We start from the raw sequence: 18,422 nt of genomic DNA on the forward strand, positions 1-18,422 counted from the left end.
TCATTTTTTACGCTCCTCAATCTGCTCCACCTCGCTGGACTCGTCCACCACTTTGCCGTTGATCATCGTCTGAGTGACCACCTTGACGATCTTCCGGGTGCGCACGTCGGGGTCTTCTGGGAGGGGGCGAAACAACATGGTTAGCTTCATTCGTTTGATGTCGTTTCATTCGTTCTGTGACCAAGCTCGTAACTCGATTTACCTAAATCAATTTTGCCCAGTGACATGAATTGACCCCTCATTTTTTTTGTATGTAACTTATGTTCTTTTAATAAAGAAAAATAGCTCTGTTTCGTATGAAAACACAATACATATTTATTGATATTGATCTGTATTGCAGTAGAATATAAAGTGCAAGTAGAATCCAAAGGTATTACAGCAATTTAATACAAAACAATTCTGGACTTACTTTTCGGAGGTGGGGGTTTTTCCTTCACCCTGCATGACAAAGAAACTCAGTCAGAACCGCTTTGTCCATCACCTCTCCCTCACGCCACTACAGTTAAAAGCATCCTTACATCTCCTCTCCCTCCAGCAGCTTCCTGTAGGTGGCGATCTCCATCTCCAGGTTCTGCTTGATGCGCAGCAGCTGCTCGTAGTCGGTCTTGTGGCGCTGCATGTCCAGGCGCAGCTGCGACAGCTCATCCTCCAGCTGCACCAGCGTCGCCTGCAAGCGCTCCATCTCCACCGAGTACTTGTGGCCCGTCTCTGCCAGGTTGCCCTCCAGCACGCACACCTGGGAAACACACAATGCAGGTAATAGTTTGTATTAGTAGGCAGTGAACCCCTGCCACTCATGTGTGTTAAATGCGCCACGCTGCACCGGCTTGCGTGGGTGGGTATGCGAAAATACCAAAACTTAGTCTAGTCAGCCCATGCGCAGATTTAGACGCCGCCTCGTGCCCGACTTGGCACCGGGCACGAATATAGGGGCCCTGTGAGTCACTGTGAATGTTCACCAGTGACTTCTCAGTAAACAGACAAGGCAGCAACTGTCAACACAATGATATCATTGTGATTAATATGGTTCGTGTGTGTGTGCGCTGAGCAAACACTATTCATCGACAGTCTCGGTGGACCACGACTGTACTACTCAAATTGTTTGCAAGGTGTGTATGTCACCGTACGCCTTTATAACTCCAGTGTCTAACTTGTCACAATGATTGATTATGGCGCAATGAATGTCACCAGCTGAGTACATTTTATGGCGCTACAAATACTCATTCACTCGCAGACATTTTCACTGAAGCAAACCCCTTTGCTCCCGGCTGTATTACTGGATTTTGACTGATTTTGCAAGGCTCACAGAATGTTGTGTTCTCTTGCTATAAAAACATGGAGCCTACCAAAAGACATCAGGACAAAAAAGTATATTTATATCTGTTTCCGTTTCTAGCATTAGAATATAGCTAAGTTTCATCATTATTCACAAATCTGTCGAAAACATTAAGGAAAAGAGCTTTTTTTTTTTTGCAAAATGGCCCTGGTTGATCTCTTAAACCCTGCTGCCACCTGCTGACCGTTTTTGTAATAACTACAATTGTTTCAAGTGTTCTCTTCAGTTCTGAGGCTGCATCAAAGCCTTCTGTATTCTCTATCATAAAAAAAACAAAAAAAAAATAAAAGCCTAAAAACGTATAAATACGTTTTTGGGACCATGGCAATATTTCGTTTTGGGGAGAAACTGAGTTAAGAAATTAGGGCTGGGATCAATTTCTCACATTTTTTGGGGAGGTCAGTTACCTGCTTGCGAAGACTGTCCAGCTCCACCTCAAGTGCCTGCAGGAAACGTCGCCTCTCGCTCAGCTCGGTTTGGGCGCAGCGGAGCGCCTCGTTGCTCACCTTTACCTCTGACTGCACAGCATCCAGCTACACACAGACACACAATAATTGAACAACTCTAATTGAAGTAGATACACAAACTGCCTTTCATATTAATACATGGTTCATTTGTATTTATTTTAGCATGAGCCTAATCTATAAAACAAAACACGTGTATATATAATAAGTCAGATATTTATTGGAATACAGATACATTTATTTCTTGTGTTTGTTAAAAAAAAAATATACGAGAAGAAGATCTTTAAGAAATAATCACGTTAAATTGTATTTGCTATATTGAGGGGAATAAAAGCTAAAACAATGACTTCCATTTACTCCAAGCCGACTGACCTTCTTGAGGTACCAGGCCTCGGCCTCCTCCTTGTTCTTGCGTGCGATGCCCTCATACTGGACCCGCAGCTCGGCCATGACGGCGCCCAAATCCGGGCCCTGAGCGGCGTCCACCTCCACGTTCACCTGCTCGTTGGCCAGCCGGACCTTCACAGAGCTTTTTTCCTGAATAAAAACATAAAAGAATGCCAATTCTGATCAATTCAGATTTCGCAATTTAGATTTTTTATTTTTTTTTAACAATTCTTTGCTATTTCTGAAAAAATATTTGCATATTTTATGTCTTTCCAGAACACTGCAAGATGGCGCCAAAACCCTGGCCTAATAGTAATTGGTCTCAAGGAAGTACCGTATGTTGAAGTGATACATCGGGACTGAGAGGCAATACGACAAAACAAAATTCAGCATAATGGCGAGTATTTTGAATCCTTTTTTTCAATTTGTTTCTGTGCCCAAATATATAATGACATAGCTTTGCATGAAACTGGTCGGTGGTGCGAAAACGGTTGCGTACCACTGTGCTGCGCTGAAAAATATCAACGGTGTCAACAATTAATGAACTTCATGACATTATTCTCACATTTTTAGCCCTTAAAAAAATAAGGCTTTTATCTCTACACCCAGCCATGTATTTATTTTGCTTTATTTTTTTTGTAAACAATAATCTGTAAGCCATTTTTGTAGTATAATCACAAAATATGTTTAATAAATCAAATATTCATATAAAAAATATTTAAACCAAAAGCAACAGGATTTAGTGTGCATCTGTTATTTATATAGCGACGCTTCACTGCAGTAGTCGCATCCTGGACGATCACATTACGTTTTATGGCCTTGGCTGGAGGTTGATTGGCCACCAAGCAGTTATTCTTGCATTGAAGGTGCGGCTGATGTTTTTTTAAGGCTTCACCACTGTCCAAACACCGATAGCAAAAATAAACATGCTTTTACAACCACTATCACTATAGCTGCGCCAATGCTGGCCCACGCATATTTGTACTAAATGGACATCCTCCCGGCAAACTACAGATTGCAAAGTCAATGTAATGCGTTTTATGGTTGCATGTGGATGGTAATGACCAAAAGGAGGCAAACAAGTTTAAGTTGCCCAGTAACCACATAGCTCCGAACACTAATGCCATTCTAGCACTCGAGAACTCATTTTAGTTTCAATTATTAATAATCCCGTTGCTATTATCATAATTTTTTACATATTCAGGTAACAGCGGTAAACAGGGATGTGATTTTTCCGCTAATTCGCGGAATTCCGCTTTTTTTATCTCCCCCCCAAAAAAAAAAATCTGATTTTTTTTTTTTTTTTTTTGTATTTCATTGTGTATGCACATGACTCCGACAGATAACATATTCTGCTATAACAAAGACATTTGTGGTATGCTCTAATATGAGTTACTTTTCATTTGGTCACGATACAATTATTTGTTCAGGAAATTTGAACTCTTCAACATTATTTATGTGTTAACTTAGTAATCACATTAGTTAGATATGATGATATTCTCAGTGATAGTTTTTAAAAGCAAAGGCAGTCCAATGTTTTTGAATGTGACTGATTTTGAGTTGACTAAAACTGCACATTTGCACATTGCAACATTTTATATGGGATAGTTCAATATACATTGAAAATTTATGCTGTTGTTTTGTCTATTTCTTTGTCATGTGAGTGCATTGAAAGTACTTAAAAACACGGAAAACCCATGAGCTCCGGGGGGCTTGGCCCCCTTGTCCCCCCACCAGGGCACTGCCCTGGACCTAGCTGGGTGCCAGCGGCCCCCAGACCCCCGGCTAAATTTTCAGATATTTTCACTTTGGTCAAATCACATCCCTGGGTAAAGTATCATTTATGAAGAAGCGCTGGCAGATTGAAAGCCTAAAAATTCCAAAGAATCCAAAAGCCTGACCTCATCGTGGTTCTTCTTGAGGAAGTAGAGCTCCTCCTTGAGGCTGTCCAGATCCCCTCTCAGCGTGGAGATGATCTGGTCGTGGTCGGACTTGGCTCGCCTCAGGGCCTGGCAGTCGCGCTCTACCGACTGGCACAAGGCCACCTCCGCCTCCCACCTGGACAGACAGAAATGGCGCCATTTTAACGAGATTCCATATAAATACACAGTATGCCAATTGTATGACTGGGGTAATGTAATGCCAATGCTGATATTAATACCTATGTTGTTTTAGTAACTAATTACAATAGTGATAATTTTGATATGATTAAATATTACGTATTAATCTGAATATATTATATTAATGTTTTAATTCATAATTAATATCATCATATTTCTAAATCTGAATACATTTTCTTGTGGAGTGCAATGCTGCAAGATTTGGAATGGGCATTTATTATTTTATATTTATTTATTTTCTCAAATTTTGGATTAATTAGTTAATTAAGACCCAGAACAATTTGGGCAAATTTTATAGGATAATAGATTCATTTATTTTTGTTCAGAAATGACAAATTTCTTAAATAAAATGCATAACTTTAAAAGAAGTCTAGCAACAAAATTTCAAGTAAAATAAATAAGTAAAATTCTCATGCCATGATATGGCCACATTACTTAAAATGGCTGCTTAAACAAAATGGCCAACTTCCTGTACAATTTTGCACACGTAATGGAATGTTTCAAATGGTCGCACTCTGCCGTTGCCATTTCGCACACTGGCGGAAAAGTCGTTAAATCACGTCGCTTGGCAGTCTGGCGCTCCCGTGTGAAGACGACTACAGCGTGTGTTTGTGCGTGTGTGCGTGTCTCACTTGACCCTGAAGTCGTCGGCCGCCAGCTTGGCGTTGTCGATCTCCAGCATGATGCGGGCGTTCTCGAGTGTCCTCTTCCTTACCTGAGGGAGCCATGGGTTAGATTGGTTAGTGACCTCCGCCAAGCAAGTTAGCAAGGTGAAGAACGTATTACCCCTTTTTGTGTGAATCTGAATAATATATCATTTAGTGAATGTTTATGCATTTATTTGGTGCTGATCCAAATTTGATTTGTTTTGCATTGGTGTAGGTTTGAGATCGCTCTCATCAAATATTGTAGGTAGTTAGTTAAAAAGGTTGTTAGGTAGATACATGGGTTGGTAAGTAGGTAAATAAATACTTGGTTAAGTAGGTGGGTAGGTAGGTAGTGATAGATAGCTCAATAGGTAGTGAGACTGGTAGCTAAGTTGAAAGACAGGCAGGTCAGTAGGTTGATACACTCTAAAAACAGTTGGGTTCAAATTAACCCAATTATGGATTTTTAAAAAAATGGACGGATCCGCTTTACGGGTCAATTTGACCCAACTTTGTGGGTTGTTTTATACAAAATGACCCTCTTTTTTTTTTTTACGTAAGTAAAGGATCTGATCAATAGCCTATTTATGAGTTGTTTTACACTAAAAGACCCAATTCTCGACTCAACACCAAAAACAGTTAGGTCAATAGTAAATCAATAAAAAATGGACCGATCCACTTTATGGGTCACTTTGACCCAACTTTGAGTCCAGAAATGGGTCTTTTAGTGTAAAACAACTCATAAATATTGGTCAGATCTTTTACTTGGGTAAAAAAAAAAAGGGTAATTTTGTATAAAACAACACAGAAAGTTGGGTCATATTGACAGACAACTACAATAACCCAACTATATAAAAATAACTATGGGTCAAAAATGGACCGATCCTCTACTTGGGTCAATTTGACCCAACTTTGAGTCAAGAAATGAGTCTTTTGGTGTAAAGCAACTCATAAATATTGGTCAGATCTCTTACTTGGGTCAAATTTGTTTGTCATTTTGTATAAAACAACCCAAAAAGTTGGGTCAAATTGACCCAAGTAGAGAAGTGATCTATTTTTGACCCATAGTTGGGTTATTTTTGACCCAACTGTTGTAGAGTGTTGTAGATAGCTTGATATATGGATAAGTAAATAGTTTGGGAGCTTGACTGAAGGTAGGTAGTTTGATCATTAGTAGTTACATTGGTTGGTAGGTAGGTAGGTAATACATACATGGGTAACTAGGTAGGTAGGTAGATACAGTACATAGTATGTGGCTTGGTAGGAAGCTAGATAAATGGTTATGTAAGTCGTTTGGTAGATAGATGGGTAGGTGTGTAGTAGGTACAGTAGGTAGGTAGGTCGATGGGTAGGTTGGTAGGTACATTGATGGGCTGTTAGCTACAGTACATGGGTGAGTAGTTAGCTTGGTTGGTAGGTAGAAATAGGAAACTACTTTAGATAGATGGTTAAGTTGTTTGATAGATTAATGGATATGTACAATCTAAAAATAGTCGGGTCAAAAATAACCCAAGTATGGGTCAAAAATGGACCGATCCTCTACTTGGGTTGATTTGACCCAACTTTGAGTCAAGAAATGGGTCTTTCAGCGTAAAACAACTCATAAATATTGGTCAGATCATTTACTTGGGTAAAAAAAAAAGAAAGGTAATTTTGTAAGAAAATTGGGTCAAATTGACCCATAAAGTGGATCGTTCCATTTTTTATCCATAATTGGGTTACTTTTGACCCAAGTGAGTTAGATGGGTAAGTAATTAGGTAGGTTAGTTAGACTGGTATTTATGTTTTGTCCGCTTTTGTGTTGTTTCCTCATAGGCAGCGTCCAAGGGCCTGCCTGACCTCCTGTCCGATGGCGTGCGCCTGAGCCATCATGTTGTCCACGTCGTGTCCCTTGGGCTGCCTCTCCGCCATCAGCTGTTTGATCTTCAGCTCCAGCTCGGCGTTGGACCTCTCCAGGGTACGCACCTTGTCCAGGTAGTTGGCCAGACGGTCGTTCAGACCCCGCATGGTCTCCTTCTCGCTGGCCCCCGCGCCCAGTCCGTTCAGGGACAGGCCGGCGCCCAGCAGGTGAAGCCCGTTGCCCACCGACATCGAGCGCGACAGCGATAAGGTGCCGGCCGTGGACGCGGCGCCTTTGGAGCGGACGCCGCCGCGAGCGCCGTCCCTCATCGACACACTGGAGAAGGACGGCTGGCGCACCGAGTAGCTGCGCACGGACAGCGTTGATGCCATCCTCATGTGATTTCTACACAAACAGCCCAGTGTTACTACTTTGCCTTTACTTCCAATAACACTTATGTGAAAACTCTATTTTGAAAGCCTAACCCTACTCTGAAACCCTCTTTTCAAACCTAACCTTAACTTCATGAAACCCTATTACTTGCCTCAAAATGTAATTGTAAACCCTACTTTGAAACCATAACCCTGTCTTCAAACCATGATTTGAAACAGAAAATCAAAACCCAGACTAAAAACCCTAACCCTGGCTTGAGACCCTATTTTGAAACCCTAATGTAAAACCTCAACCGAGGCTTGCAATCATACTTCGAAACCCTAAACCTGGCTATAAACCCTAACTACAAATCTTATCTGATGATCTGGTGGGTAGAATAGCAAACCTCTTTTGAAACCTTATTTTGAACTCCTGACCCTGGAATGAAACCTTATTTTGAAACCTTGCTTTAAAACATTAACCATAGCTTGAAACCCCTGTTCTTGAAACCCTACTTTGAAACCATAACCCTGACTTGAAACCATAGCCACTGCTTGAAACCCTAACTACAAACCCTATTCCTAGATTGAAGACTTAACCCTGTTTAGAAGCTCTAAATCTTATTTTGAAACCCTTAAGAATAATCACACACCAAAAAAAAGTAGACCAACTTGTAACCAACCCTGTACGGTACATTACTCTAAATGACTACTGTTTTTCTGCTATTTTGAATCATAGTTTTGGTCAATTTGCCAGACTTACGTGATTGCTGTTGCTGCGGATCTGCTGGCCGTTTTCCCAAAAGTCTCCTGGCCGTGGGAACCGGGGCTGTGCAGGTGAGTGTGGCTGCACAGGATCGCCTCTCTGTCCCTAAAGGGTGAGACTATGAGGAAGAGGAGGAGGAGGAAGAGGAGGCAACACGACACCCTAGAGGTGGAAAAAGTTGCCTACCAAAACACAACCTGCAAAAGTAGTTGATTGGTAGGCAGGAAAAACGGGAATTAAATTAAAACTGGATTGAATTTGAGATGGTGGCGATGCACATGTGTGGTCTACTTTGCTTCCAAACTGGTCCTCCATGACAAAAGTACTATGTACTTCAGTACAAGTACAGAAACAAATCATGTTTCCCCATTGAAATGAATGGAAATGCCATTAATCCGTTCCAGCTTCCCCCAAAAAACAACAAAAATCATTGTAGTGCTTTTTAATGACAAAAATACCACTCTATAATAATACTTTTAATTGCTTTATATAAAGACATATTGCACAATAATGACGATGATGAATTAAAAAGAATTAACCTGCTTATGTCACACTTTCTCGTTCACTTCAGTGTACATTTTGCTGATGCCTGCCACGACCACCGGGGGCAGTCTAAGAGATGGAGGACGATACAGCACTGTACTGTACATGGATGTCTGTGCAACATAGACATCCCAGCTTTTCTCAGCTCCTTGCAGAGGATAAATAATATGATTGTGAGTATTGTTGTATTGAATGTCGAAATGTATTGCTGCACTGAGTTCAATTTTTTTTTAACATTAGCATTATGCTAAAGCTAAAAAAAGATTACAATAGTTAAAAAATGTTTTGGTAGGTTCACTTTGTAGGTACATTATATTGACAATGTTTAATATTAACTATAAAAATAAATTAAAAAATGATTCTTATCAAACTTAAATTTAAAATTATTTCCATTTTCACTTGAGCGACAAAGCTCCTTTGCAACATAGACACAAAAATCGACAAGCAGCGGCTTCAAACTCCAAAAACTTAAGTAGAGGCACTCTTTAGTTGAGCTACTCTTAATATGTTTGTTTTTTTACGTGGCATCCGCTGAGATTGGGGGGGAGTAACAGGCCTCTTTTAACAACATAAGGAGTAAAAAGTACGGATGTCTGCTCTGTTGTCAAACATAGGGAGTAAAAGTAAAAAGGGGTCCAAATATAAATACTCAAGCAATGTCACTTTAAGTATCGTAGCAAAGTATTTATACTTGTACAACAATGTCCCTGCAAGACGGGGATGTGAGAAGCGGGGCCCTGGCCACGGGAACAAAGGCGCCAAAGAATGAGGAGAAAGCAAAGACCCCTGAGAAATGAAAGGGCGTTCCCGGCCTGAAGTGGAGAGCAGGTTTTGCCGGCACAAAACACTCACGCAGCCATGTTGACTTTTGTCTGTTCAGGCCATATTGACTTACACTTCCTGTAAGATATCCCCCACAAAATGGATTCAAAATATTGTATTATAATATTATGGATTTATCATACTGAATTTATCAATAATCTGTTGCATATAATTTACTGTATTTAATAACATGAGAGGGAACAAGCTACTATAATGTATACAAAAGATACAAAATTAATATTAAATGCATTATTTTTGAATGTATTTCATTAATCAAATAAAGTATTTACGTAATTAAAGATCACTGCTTAACTACAGAAAGCAAGAGACTGATTGGTTGTTACTGTGATATCATTTTCAGTTGACAGCAAGTGGCAAAATGGCCGCCTCCTGAGATGGATAAAAACAGGTGGATTCTTGTTTTCATTCTATGAATTGAAATTGACTTAATACAGGATAGTCTGCCTTTAGCTCTTATTGTGTTTGTATTTTCTTATCAAAAAATGCAATAAAAAAATAAATAATTGTAGGTCTATGTACAACCTAAAATATCTTCTTCTTCTTCTTTTTTTTACTTGGCGTGAGACTACAGTGGGAAAAAAAAGTGTGTGATACCCATGTAGAGTCTCCAGGGAAGAGATTGTATGACCGTGACTGACTGACCTGGCTCAGTGACTCACATACAGTAACTTCCATTATACTCAACCCCTTCCACACACATTTATTCTATTCTTGACTTGCATTAGTCAGAGCAACTAAATACCCGATACCAAATAATAATAATAATTAAAAAAAAAAAAAGACTCACTTAACCCTCGTCAAGCATTTCCCCTTTCCAACTTACCTCTTAAAGTGCCCACATTGCATCAAATATTCAGGTAAGTAAACGAAACCCTTTATTACCTTTTTTGTTTGTGGCTAAAAAAAATATGTATATAAAACTAAAGATATATAGAGGCATATAGAGAGAGAGTTTGGCCAACTCTGTTTCAGCAGGGTAACAAGATGGCGTCAGTATGTCACGTGACCACTGACCAGCAGTTGACCAACCATGCTGTGATTGGTCACATGTAATACGGACGCCATCTTGTTACCCTGCTGAAACCTTTTTTAAAAAAAAAAAAATATTTATTGAACAACTGTTTCAAACATACACATCTGTATCAAAGACAAATATATACAAAAATGATGGCTTTTGTAACTTTTGTTGTAGCACACTACAAAATTATATGAGGATCCAGTATACAATGAAAATTTAAAAAAAACACAATAATATAGAATTTAAAAAAAAAAAATAAAAAGCTAGAGCTTTTTACATAACATGTATTTATCAATTATACATACTCTGCTGATACCCAAACTCTCTCTATATACGGCTCTGGATGTACTGTGCAAATGCTGCCCCCTTGTGCATATTAAAGACACTACACTGATTTGTTTGGCTCAAGAAGACAGTTATAGACTGAATAGCGCATTTATTCAATGTTTGTGTAGGAACGCTTGTCAGCGTCTAAGTGTGTAGCATATGTGAATATTCACACATCAAATGTGTGTGTTTTGGTTACCCAAATATAACAATAGATAATTCAGTATAACAGTGCTCGCGGGCTAACTAATAACTAACTACTCTTCTTCCTTTGCGTCTGTGTAATTGCATTACGTTGCCACTAGAAGGAGCAGTACAATGAATTATTATCTCAAGACAGAAATTCGGCCAAGTGACCGCTCATATCTTGAACAATTCGTAGGTCACCACTGCAGTCATAAATGATTTAATGAATTAATTAATCAGTCCGGTAGTTGTGTCATTCGTGACAGCAGCCACCTTAAACAAAAGAAATAAACAGATCCATTCGAAATAATCAAGCAAAAAAAAAAGAAAAAAAAAGCTGACGGCACATTTGGGTGTATTTATCATATAATGAATGTGATTACTGAGCAATCAGGGGTGTATTCATTAACGCAGGGGTTCCGCTTTCATGTGGGGGTACTCCAGGCCACCAATCACGGCGGCGGACGCGCGGGGGGAAGATCCTGATCCTTAATCGCTAGTTTTCAGAGTTTCATGCTTCGACGCTGATTTGTTTTGTGCCGTGTAGTGCTGGCAGGTGGCCCAAAATTGCGTGGAGAGGATCAGCGTTCCCCTTCTCAACAAGATGGCCGCTTTTGTGCTGATGTTAGCGTGGCGCTAATTGTGAGTGATTACAGCACAGAGTTTTCAAAGCGTGACATCAGTCAGACTACTTTGCTGGAATGACAAAAAAAAAAAAAAAGATGAGCTAATTTCATGTATACATTTATTTTTCATGATGCAATATAAAAATAAAGAAAATGAAGTGAAAAAAAAAATAATAACAGTAATTTAAGACATCATCGTCTTATTTGCTGTCAGTCGGTGTGACAAGTGCAGCTCCTTTTTTGTTAGAGTCGCAATAAATTGTCCAATCAACGGCCATTAGATGTATAGATCACCCAAAATTGGTGGCGGTAATGTGCATGTTTGCACTTTTCTCATCAACGCCATACTTTTCAAGACACTCTGCTCTTTATTCAATATCTGTTTACATCAGAATGTACACGCAAGCATTTAGTTGACACTAAGTGCTATTTTGGATCCATTTTGCCACATTGACACAAAGACAGACGACGTTAAAAGTTGCGTATGTGCTCATTAACGATACAAAAAGAAAAAGCATGTATAGTGGGTCCAATGAAGTCGACGTTTCATTTTCTTAGACCTATTTCTAAACTCCCTTTTATGTCTAAACATTTCATCCCTCTCTTTTTTCTCATACATATCAATCAATAGCACCAAATCTGCGCTTTTAAAAGATTTCAACGAATATTTTCTAATCACTTTTTAAAATTAATAATAACTATGTTATACGTGTTCTTCAGAACCTTTCATCTGCTTTCGTCATCTCTCCCCTGTGGCGTTGAGGGGGGGCATCAGTGGTGCTGCTCTTCGAACCTTCGACAGCTAGTGCGTATGTTCGAGGTTGTCAGCGACTGATGGGCATTTGCGGTAGAGGGAGGCCAGGATGGTTCGAGTGACCTGGAGAAGCTGCGATTGCAGAGAAGCGATGACCTGCAGCAAGAAGATGACGCTAATTGGTCTCCATTTGAGGTGAGCGGGTGGGTGGGTTAGTTGGTTTATGTAGATATAAGTTAGTTTCCGATGTTTGGAAGACGGTAGGTAAAGGTAGTTGAATCAAACATCTTACTGTCCAGGTATCCGTGCCGCGCTAGTAGTCGTCGCTCTGGCCTGGTGAAGGAGGAGAACTGGCTGTGGTCTTCATGCTGAGAGGCGGAAGAGGAGGAGGACATCCTGGTTAGTGAGAAACTCTGGTGGGGGAATCCACTAGTGGCGGGAGGAGGAGGAGGAGGAAAAGGAGGTTGCTTTTTGTGACGAGCACGGCAATTCTGGAACCAAACCTGCAGCAAAGCGCACATATTGTCAAGACCCTTCAATTCATTTGATTTTTTTTTTTTCTCCCCCTCCAAACGGTTTGTACCTGTATGACCCGCCGACTCAGTCCCGTTATGTCCGCCAGTTTTTGCAACGTCAGAGCATCAGGGTTGTTGTCCTGGGCAAACTGGCTCTGCAGCACCTGCGCCACACAGGCTTTAGGAATATTCTCATTCATCCAGGTCATTTCGGGCATTTCACGTTCTGCTCGTCTTACTCCGTATCACCTCACATCCGAGCAGGCTTCATGCAACTGGGCCTAGTTAGGACTGCACTCGCCTGACTGAGGCTAGACCGGAACCAGAAGAGTATCCTGAGGCTAGTGCAGTTCTAGCTAATCTTGGTTGCTTGAGCCGATGAAGCTTGCACTGATGAGAGGTCAAACATCTTCTTAGGCAACAAAAAAAGTCCAGATCGGTTCAATGCCCCGCCTAGTTTTTGGTCTAGGATCAGGCCAATCGTGTATAGTCAAAACTATGGCCGGGTTGATGGTCTATGAAAAGTCCTTGATCTAGTTTATAGTCTATGATCCATAGCCACGTCTATGGTCAAGATAAGGATCTATTGTCAAGTTTATTGCCTGTGATCAGGTTTTATTGTCTATGGTCAAGTTTAAGGTCTGTGGTCGTCTACAGTCAATTTTATGATCGATAGTAAAGTCTATGATCAGATTTAAGGTATACGATCAAGTCTAAATTGTGTGATCAAGTTTTTGGTCTATCGTCATGTGAATGGTCTATCATGGAGTCTACGGTCAGGTCTATAGCGCCCCCTACCTGCAGCTGCTCGGTTGTGAATGACGTGCGCGCCCTCTTGGCAGGCTTAGGCTGGCGGTCCTGGTCGGAGGGCAGAGCCCCTTCCAGGGTCAGACCGGTTCCTGAAGGGGAGAGAGGAGCATGATTCAAGATGTAGACTGCTACGTTAGCTTCTCATGCTAGCCGCTATATGCTCGGGACATTTGACAAGGAGTTTTTGATTGAGATTGTCTGAGGCTGTTAAGGAGAACACGGAGTAGGATTGTAGACTACTACGTTAGCTTCTCGTGCTAGCCATAGCATTTTAAGCTGTGTACTACCTTTCCGAATCGTACCGTTTCGGGCAGCCCTATGCAGGTTGTCCAGCACAGCGTCGTAGTGGGCGCGGCATAGCACCCTGCCCTCCACCAGGCCAAACTCTTCACCCGTGGACAGCTGGCGTTTGCAGGAAAAGCATGCAAAGCAGGCCAGGTGGTAAACGCTGCCCCGCGCCCGCCGAACCCAGTCGCTGGCGTACACCTGACGGCCGCATTGGGTGCACTGCGTGCCAAACCTGCTACACAGCAAGGGAACATCGTGAAATCAACACTGTGGTGCCTTGACTTACGAGTGCCCCAACTTAAGAGTTTTTGCCGTTACGAGTTGTCGATGCCGATGCATTTTCAGACATCACACAAATCCAAAATTAAAACAATCGCAAGGAGCTGCTGTAGGCCACACCTCGCAATACGTTGCTTTTTTTTTTTTTTATGTGGTGTAAAACTTATCTTACAAATAAGTAAGGAGTAGCATTAGTGAAAAATGGTGGCCCTCTTTGCCCATCCCTGCTGCAGTTTCTTTATTTTTGCCTTACCTGAAGTAGTCGAGCTTGCAGTAGACTTGTTTGTTCTTCACGTAGCAACTGCTTTGCTGGCACAGGGAAGTCCTGCACACGGAGCACTCCAAGCAGCCCAAATGCCAGTGATGCTCGTTGACCTCAAACACGCACACAAAAAAAATTATTTCAGGTGAAACCACTGAAATTAATAAAATATGACCTGAGAGGTGTGTGTGTGTGTGTGTGTGTGTGTGTGTGTGTGTGTGTGTGTGTGTGTGTGTGTGTGTGTGTGTGTGTGTGTGTGTGTGTGTGTTTCACAGAGTTGTGGGGCCAATTTGCTGGGCCCCACAAGTTTAGACCTATTTTTGAGGGTCAAGACTTGGTTTTAGAGTTCAGGTTTGAATTGGGTTATGGTTGAGGTTAGGGTAAGAAATAGCGGTAGGCAATAATTGTTTGTGGTTAGGGGAAGGGGCTAGGAAATGCATTATGTCAATGAGATGGCCCCACAAAGATAGTAAAACAAATGTGTGTGTCTGTGCGTGGGTTTATATTATATCATAAGGACCATTTTCTGGGTTTCTACTATCATTGTGGGGACCACGTGTCATTGTGGGGACATTTTGGAGAGCCACATGAGTCCAAACCTCTTTTTGAGGGTCAAAACTTTAGGCTTTAGGTTTTTGGTTTTGCTTGAGGTCAGGGTAAGGAAGTCAGTTGTAATGGTTAAGGTGAGGGAAAGAGTCTAGGAAATGTATTATGTCAATGAGATGTCCCCACTAGAAATGTAAACCCGAGTGTGTGTGTGTGTGTCTGTGTGCGCACCTTGAGCAGGTACCGGTCGTGAATGTCCACGCCGCAGCTGGCGCACAGGCGCGGCTGCTGCCGAAGCTTCTCAGCCGCCGGAGGAGAGCAACGACAGGCGGCCTGCGCGGGGCTGCGCACCCGAGCCTCCTGCTTCACCTCCCGCTTGGACTATCCAGAGGTGTGTGTATGTGTGTGTTGAAATATAGTACATTTATATATTAATGCTGCATGAAATCATAGGTTCTAGTTTTTTCTCTCTAAATATTAACTTTATTTTGTAGGTAGAACATGTACAGTATGTATAAATGTGTATTGTATGTAATCCATTATTTTTAAAAATCTGTTGTTTATTTTTATACAATAAAACCTATTTTCACATATTTGAACATTTGATAACAAAAATCTAATTCATTATTTCAAGAAATTAAATATATATGAAATGCATCAATAATTGGATAACATCTATATTTTCTTTGTTATAGCTTCGTATGAAAATATATAGTTTAGAAAATGTATATATCAATTATTTTCGCAAATCTGTATAAAAACACCACCGTAAAAACATGCCATACTTTGTTGAATTTATTTTACATATGTATTCAAACTTTACATTAAAAATTTAAATTAATTTGAGTTTAAAAAGCAATATACAAATAATCTTTAAATTGTGTCTAAAATGTTGTAAAATGTTACATTTATTTAAAAACATTAAAATTAAATTACTGAAGAAATATTCTACTACAAAATTATTATTTTTTAAATAAATGCTCCGTCATACTTGCCTAAGAACAATATAATACAAAATTGATTGCTATAAAATGAAGGGAGTTTTGGTTTTAAAATGTCCCATACCACCAAATGAAAAAAAAAACATTTTGTTTAAAGGATATATATTTTAAAATGCAGAGTAAAATATAAACATAAAATATATTATTCTTCCTCACATTTTCACATGTTCTATTTTGCATAATATTCACAGATTTTATTTATTATTATTTTACTTTTGAATTAAATACATCCATTCTCTACTTTGATTGATTGATTATTTGATTGATTGAACATATACTTCACACAATTTGTAAAAATATAACCAAAATAAATGTGAGTTTGGAATTTATGTACATTTTTTGCTCTACATTCATGTAGGGCTTGATTTTAGGCTTTAAAATGTATTGTCACATATTTTTCATGGATTAATTTAAGCTTTGTTATTCAATTATTTTTGACAAAATTGAGTTTTTTTGCTATTTATTACCACGAGAGCTTGATTTGGGGCTTTACAATTTTTATTTTATTTCATAAATAGATCTCCATTTTCCATGTAGATATTTATGTCATTACTCCAGGAATATTCACATTTTCTGTTATATGCCCGTTACTTCACAATATTATTAATTTTGTTTTGTTTTTGCTATTTAAATACATTTCAGTAAGTTCTTTAATAGACAACATTTTAATTTTAAAATCATTTTTATTTTAAATTAACTTTTCACAGCACACACTTTTTTTTTTTTTTTTTTTTTTACTTAACAAGGATTTTCTGTTGCTCTAAAGATTAATTCTACAAGTATATTGCTTGTGAATTATTATGCACGTAAGTCTTTGAAAAGCAAAGCGACTCACCATGTTTTGTCTCTCGGAGGCTGCCCACTTCTCAGTAATCGTGTACGGACGGCGCAGCTCACTTTGCACATTATATTTCCAGCTCCTCCTAAAACTGATAACTGTAAAAAAATACACTCCCGTCGGTGCATTTAAATCCCGCGGAACACAATTTCACGCAATTAGACGCAAGAATCCGATCGATTAAAAGGGAAAATACGCAAGCAATTAGTGATGGATTGAAAGGAGAGTGTCAATTTCATGTGCCAATCAAGGAGGGTGGGGGGGGGGGAACACGTTAATAGCTCATTTCATCATTGAACGTGCACTTAAATGCGTAAAAGTGAAGAGGTTGCAAATGCAGATTGGGCCATTGACAGGAGACAATAGTGGCGCATGAAAAGCGCCTGATTGTCACACTTTTTTTTTTGTGTGCGTGTGTGTGTCATTATAGCTGCATTCACACACAAAATATGTCAACGGGGAGAGAAATCGGGAAAGTTGAGAGGTTCTCAGGGCTGAAGTTACGTGCTGCTTTTGGCCAAGGGTGGCCATGGCCTTCATTGTCACTCTCTGGCCACCCAAAAAATAAATCAATCAATAAGGAGAAAAATTTGATATGTGGGATTTTTCTGCCATTTTCACATGGGTGCAGTATTCTTACACTCCTCAATGCTCATCCATAAGTTATTTATATTAACTCATTTACTGCCAATGACGACTATAGACGTCAAAAATTTAATTGAACTATTTCTATTAGTTTCACATTTTTTCCCACTTTTGTTAACAAGAGTATAAAAACCTAGAATGTTTTTATTGTACATTTAGAACAGATATAAAAAATAATAATAATAATAATCATAAGTTAACTATTGAAGTATGCGATTAGTTACAATTAAAAATTATAATCGTCTGACGCCCCTAATTTTTAATAATCTTTTCTTTTTTTAATTAGGGGCATTAGGCGATTATTTTTTTTAATTGTTATTAATCACATGACTTCAATAGTTAACTCACGATTAATCAAACATTTTATATCTGTTCTAAAAAATTTTTTTTTTTAAACAATTTTTTCTAGGCTTTCATACTCTTGTTAACAAAAGTGGGGGGGGGAGTTAAACTAATAAAAATAATTAGAATGAAATTTTGACATCTATAGCCGTCAATGGCAGTGAGTGAGTTAACTGCACATTAAAATAATACATTGATCTGAATGTTTTACTTCCTCTGGTCCATGTTTAACTCTTTTACTGCCAAAGACGTTAAATGACGTTCTGCAAAAAACTACGGAGGAGCGCCAAAGACGTTAAAAGACGTCCACCCATTTTTTTTAATTTTTTTTTGAAACGGGTAGAGGGAACCCTTCCGCATCTGTGGTGAAAGTTTCCAGCAAGTCTGTTGTGCCTAATGACTATTTTTGGCCCCTAGAGGGCAGCGATGACTCTCTTTTGACAAGATTGGGTGGGCGTCAGTAGAAGACGTGAGGCGGGGCTAGAGTGTTGAGGCGACATTGGCTGAAGAAGCCATAATGGCGGCCGCTTGCAAGCAGCTCACGGTCGAGCCGTTTTTTTCAAAGACATCGACCAACGATAAAGAGCACATTGATGACGACGATGATCATCATCGATGATGATGATGGTGACTCCGAGGTTGACGCCGAAGTTGGAAGCGCTGACGCG

At 39.7% G+C, this 18,422-nt stretch overlaps 2 protein-coding genes across 6 annotated transcripts in view; one reads left to right on the forward strand and one right to left on the reverse strand.

The window, feature by feature from the left end:
• Positions 1-7,193, reverse strand: krt1-c5 (keratin, type 1, gene c5). The gene is made up of 8 exons (XM_077560229.1): positions 6,794-7,193; positions 4,940-5,022; positions 4,089-4,245; positions 2,173-2,337; positions 1,744-1,869; positions 519-736; positions 410-438; positions 1-116 (listed from the first exon to the last, which is right to left on the reverse strand). The coding sequence occupies exons 1-8, from the start codon at positions 7,190-7,192 to the stop codon at positions 1-3; spliced, it is 1,293 nt and encodes a 430-aa protein (XP_077416355.1). The 5' UTR covers position 7,193.
• The window catches only part of ptgs1 (prostaglandin-endoperoxide synthase 1), a 20,278-nt gene continuing 8,958 nt past the window's right edge, over positions 7,103-18,422 (forward strand). For 3 of the 5 annotated variants that reach the window (XM_077560206.1, XM_077560207.1, XM_077560209.1), the window contains exon 1: positions 15,175-15,319. Coding sequence is in view for 1 of the 5 variants with exons in the window: in XM_077560205.1 (XP_077416331.1) it covers positions 12,594-12,627; positions 15,169-15,319 (185 nt within the window). In the remaining 4 variants the exon portion in view is untranslated. Of the gene's footprint in view, positions 8,003-8,502; positions 8,648-12,194; positions 12,424-12,527; positions 12,628-15,168; positions 15,320-18,422 lie in introns of those variants that run through there. The other 2 variants (XM_077560205.1, XM_077560210.1) reach the window with 2 other exon arrangements.

This window comes from Vanacampus margaritifer, chromosome 3 (assembly GCF_051991255.1).
Source record: "Vanacampus margaritifer isolate UIUO_Vmar chromosome 3, RoL_Vmar_1.0, whole genome shotgun sequence".
Taxonomy (NCBI): Eukaryota; Metazoa; Chordata; class Actinopteri; order Syngnathiformes; family Syngnathidae; genus Vanacampus; species Vanacampus margaritifer.

Bases quoted from the DNA above. Each gene is read 5' to 3' on its own strand.
- krt1-c5 (XM_077560229.1), bottom strand. From the start codon at position 7,192: ATGAGGATGGCATCAACGCTGTCCGTGCGCAGCTACTCGGTGCGCCAG. The intron at 2,338-4,088 runs GTCAGGCTTTTG...GTTTTTATTCAG, and splicing joins TCAAGAAGAACCACGATGAG to GAAAAAAGCTCTGTGAAGGT. The intron at 439-518 runs GTAAGGATGCTT...TTTGTCATGCAG, and splicing joins CTGCTGGAGGGAGAGGAGAT to GGTGAAGGAAAAACCCCCAC.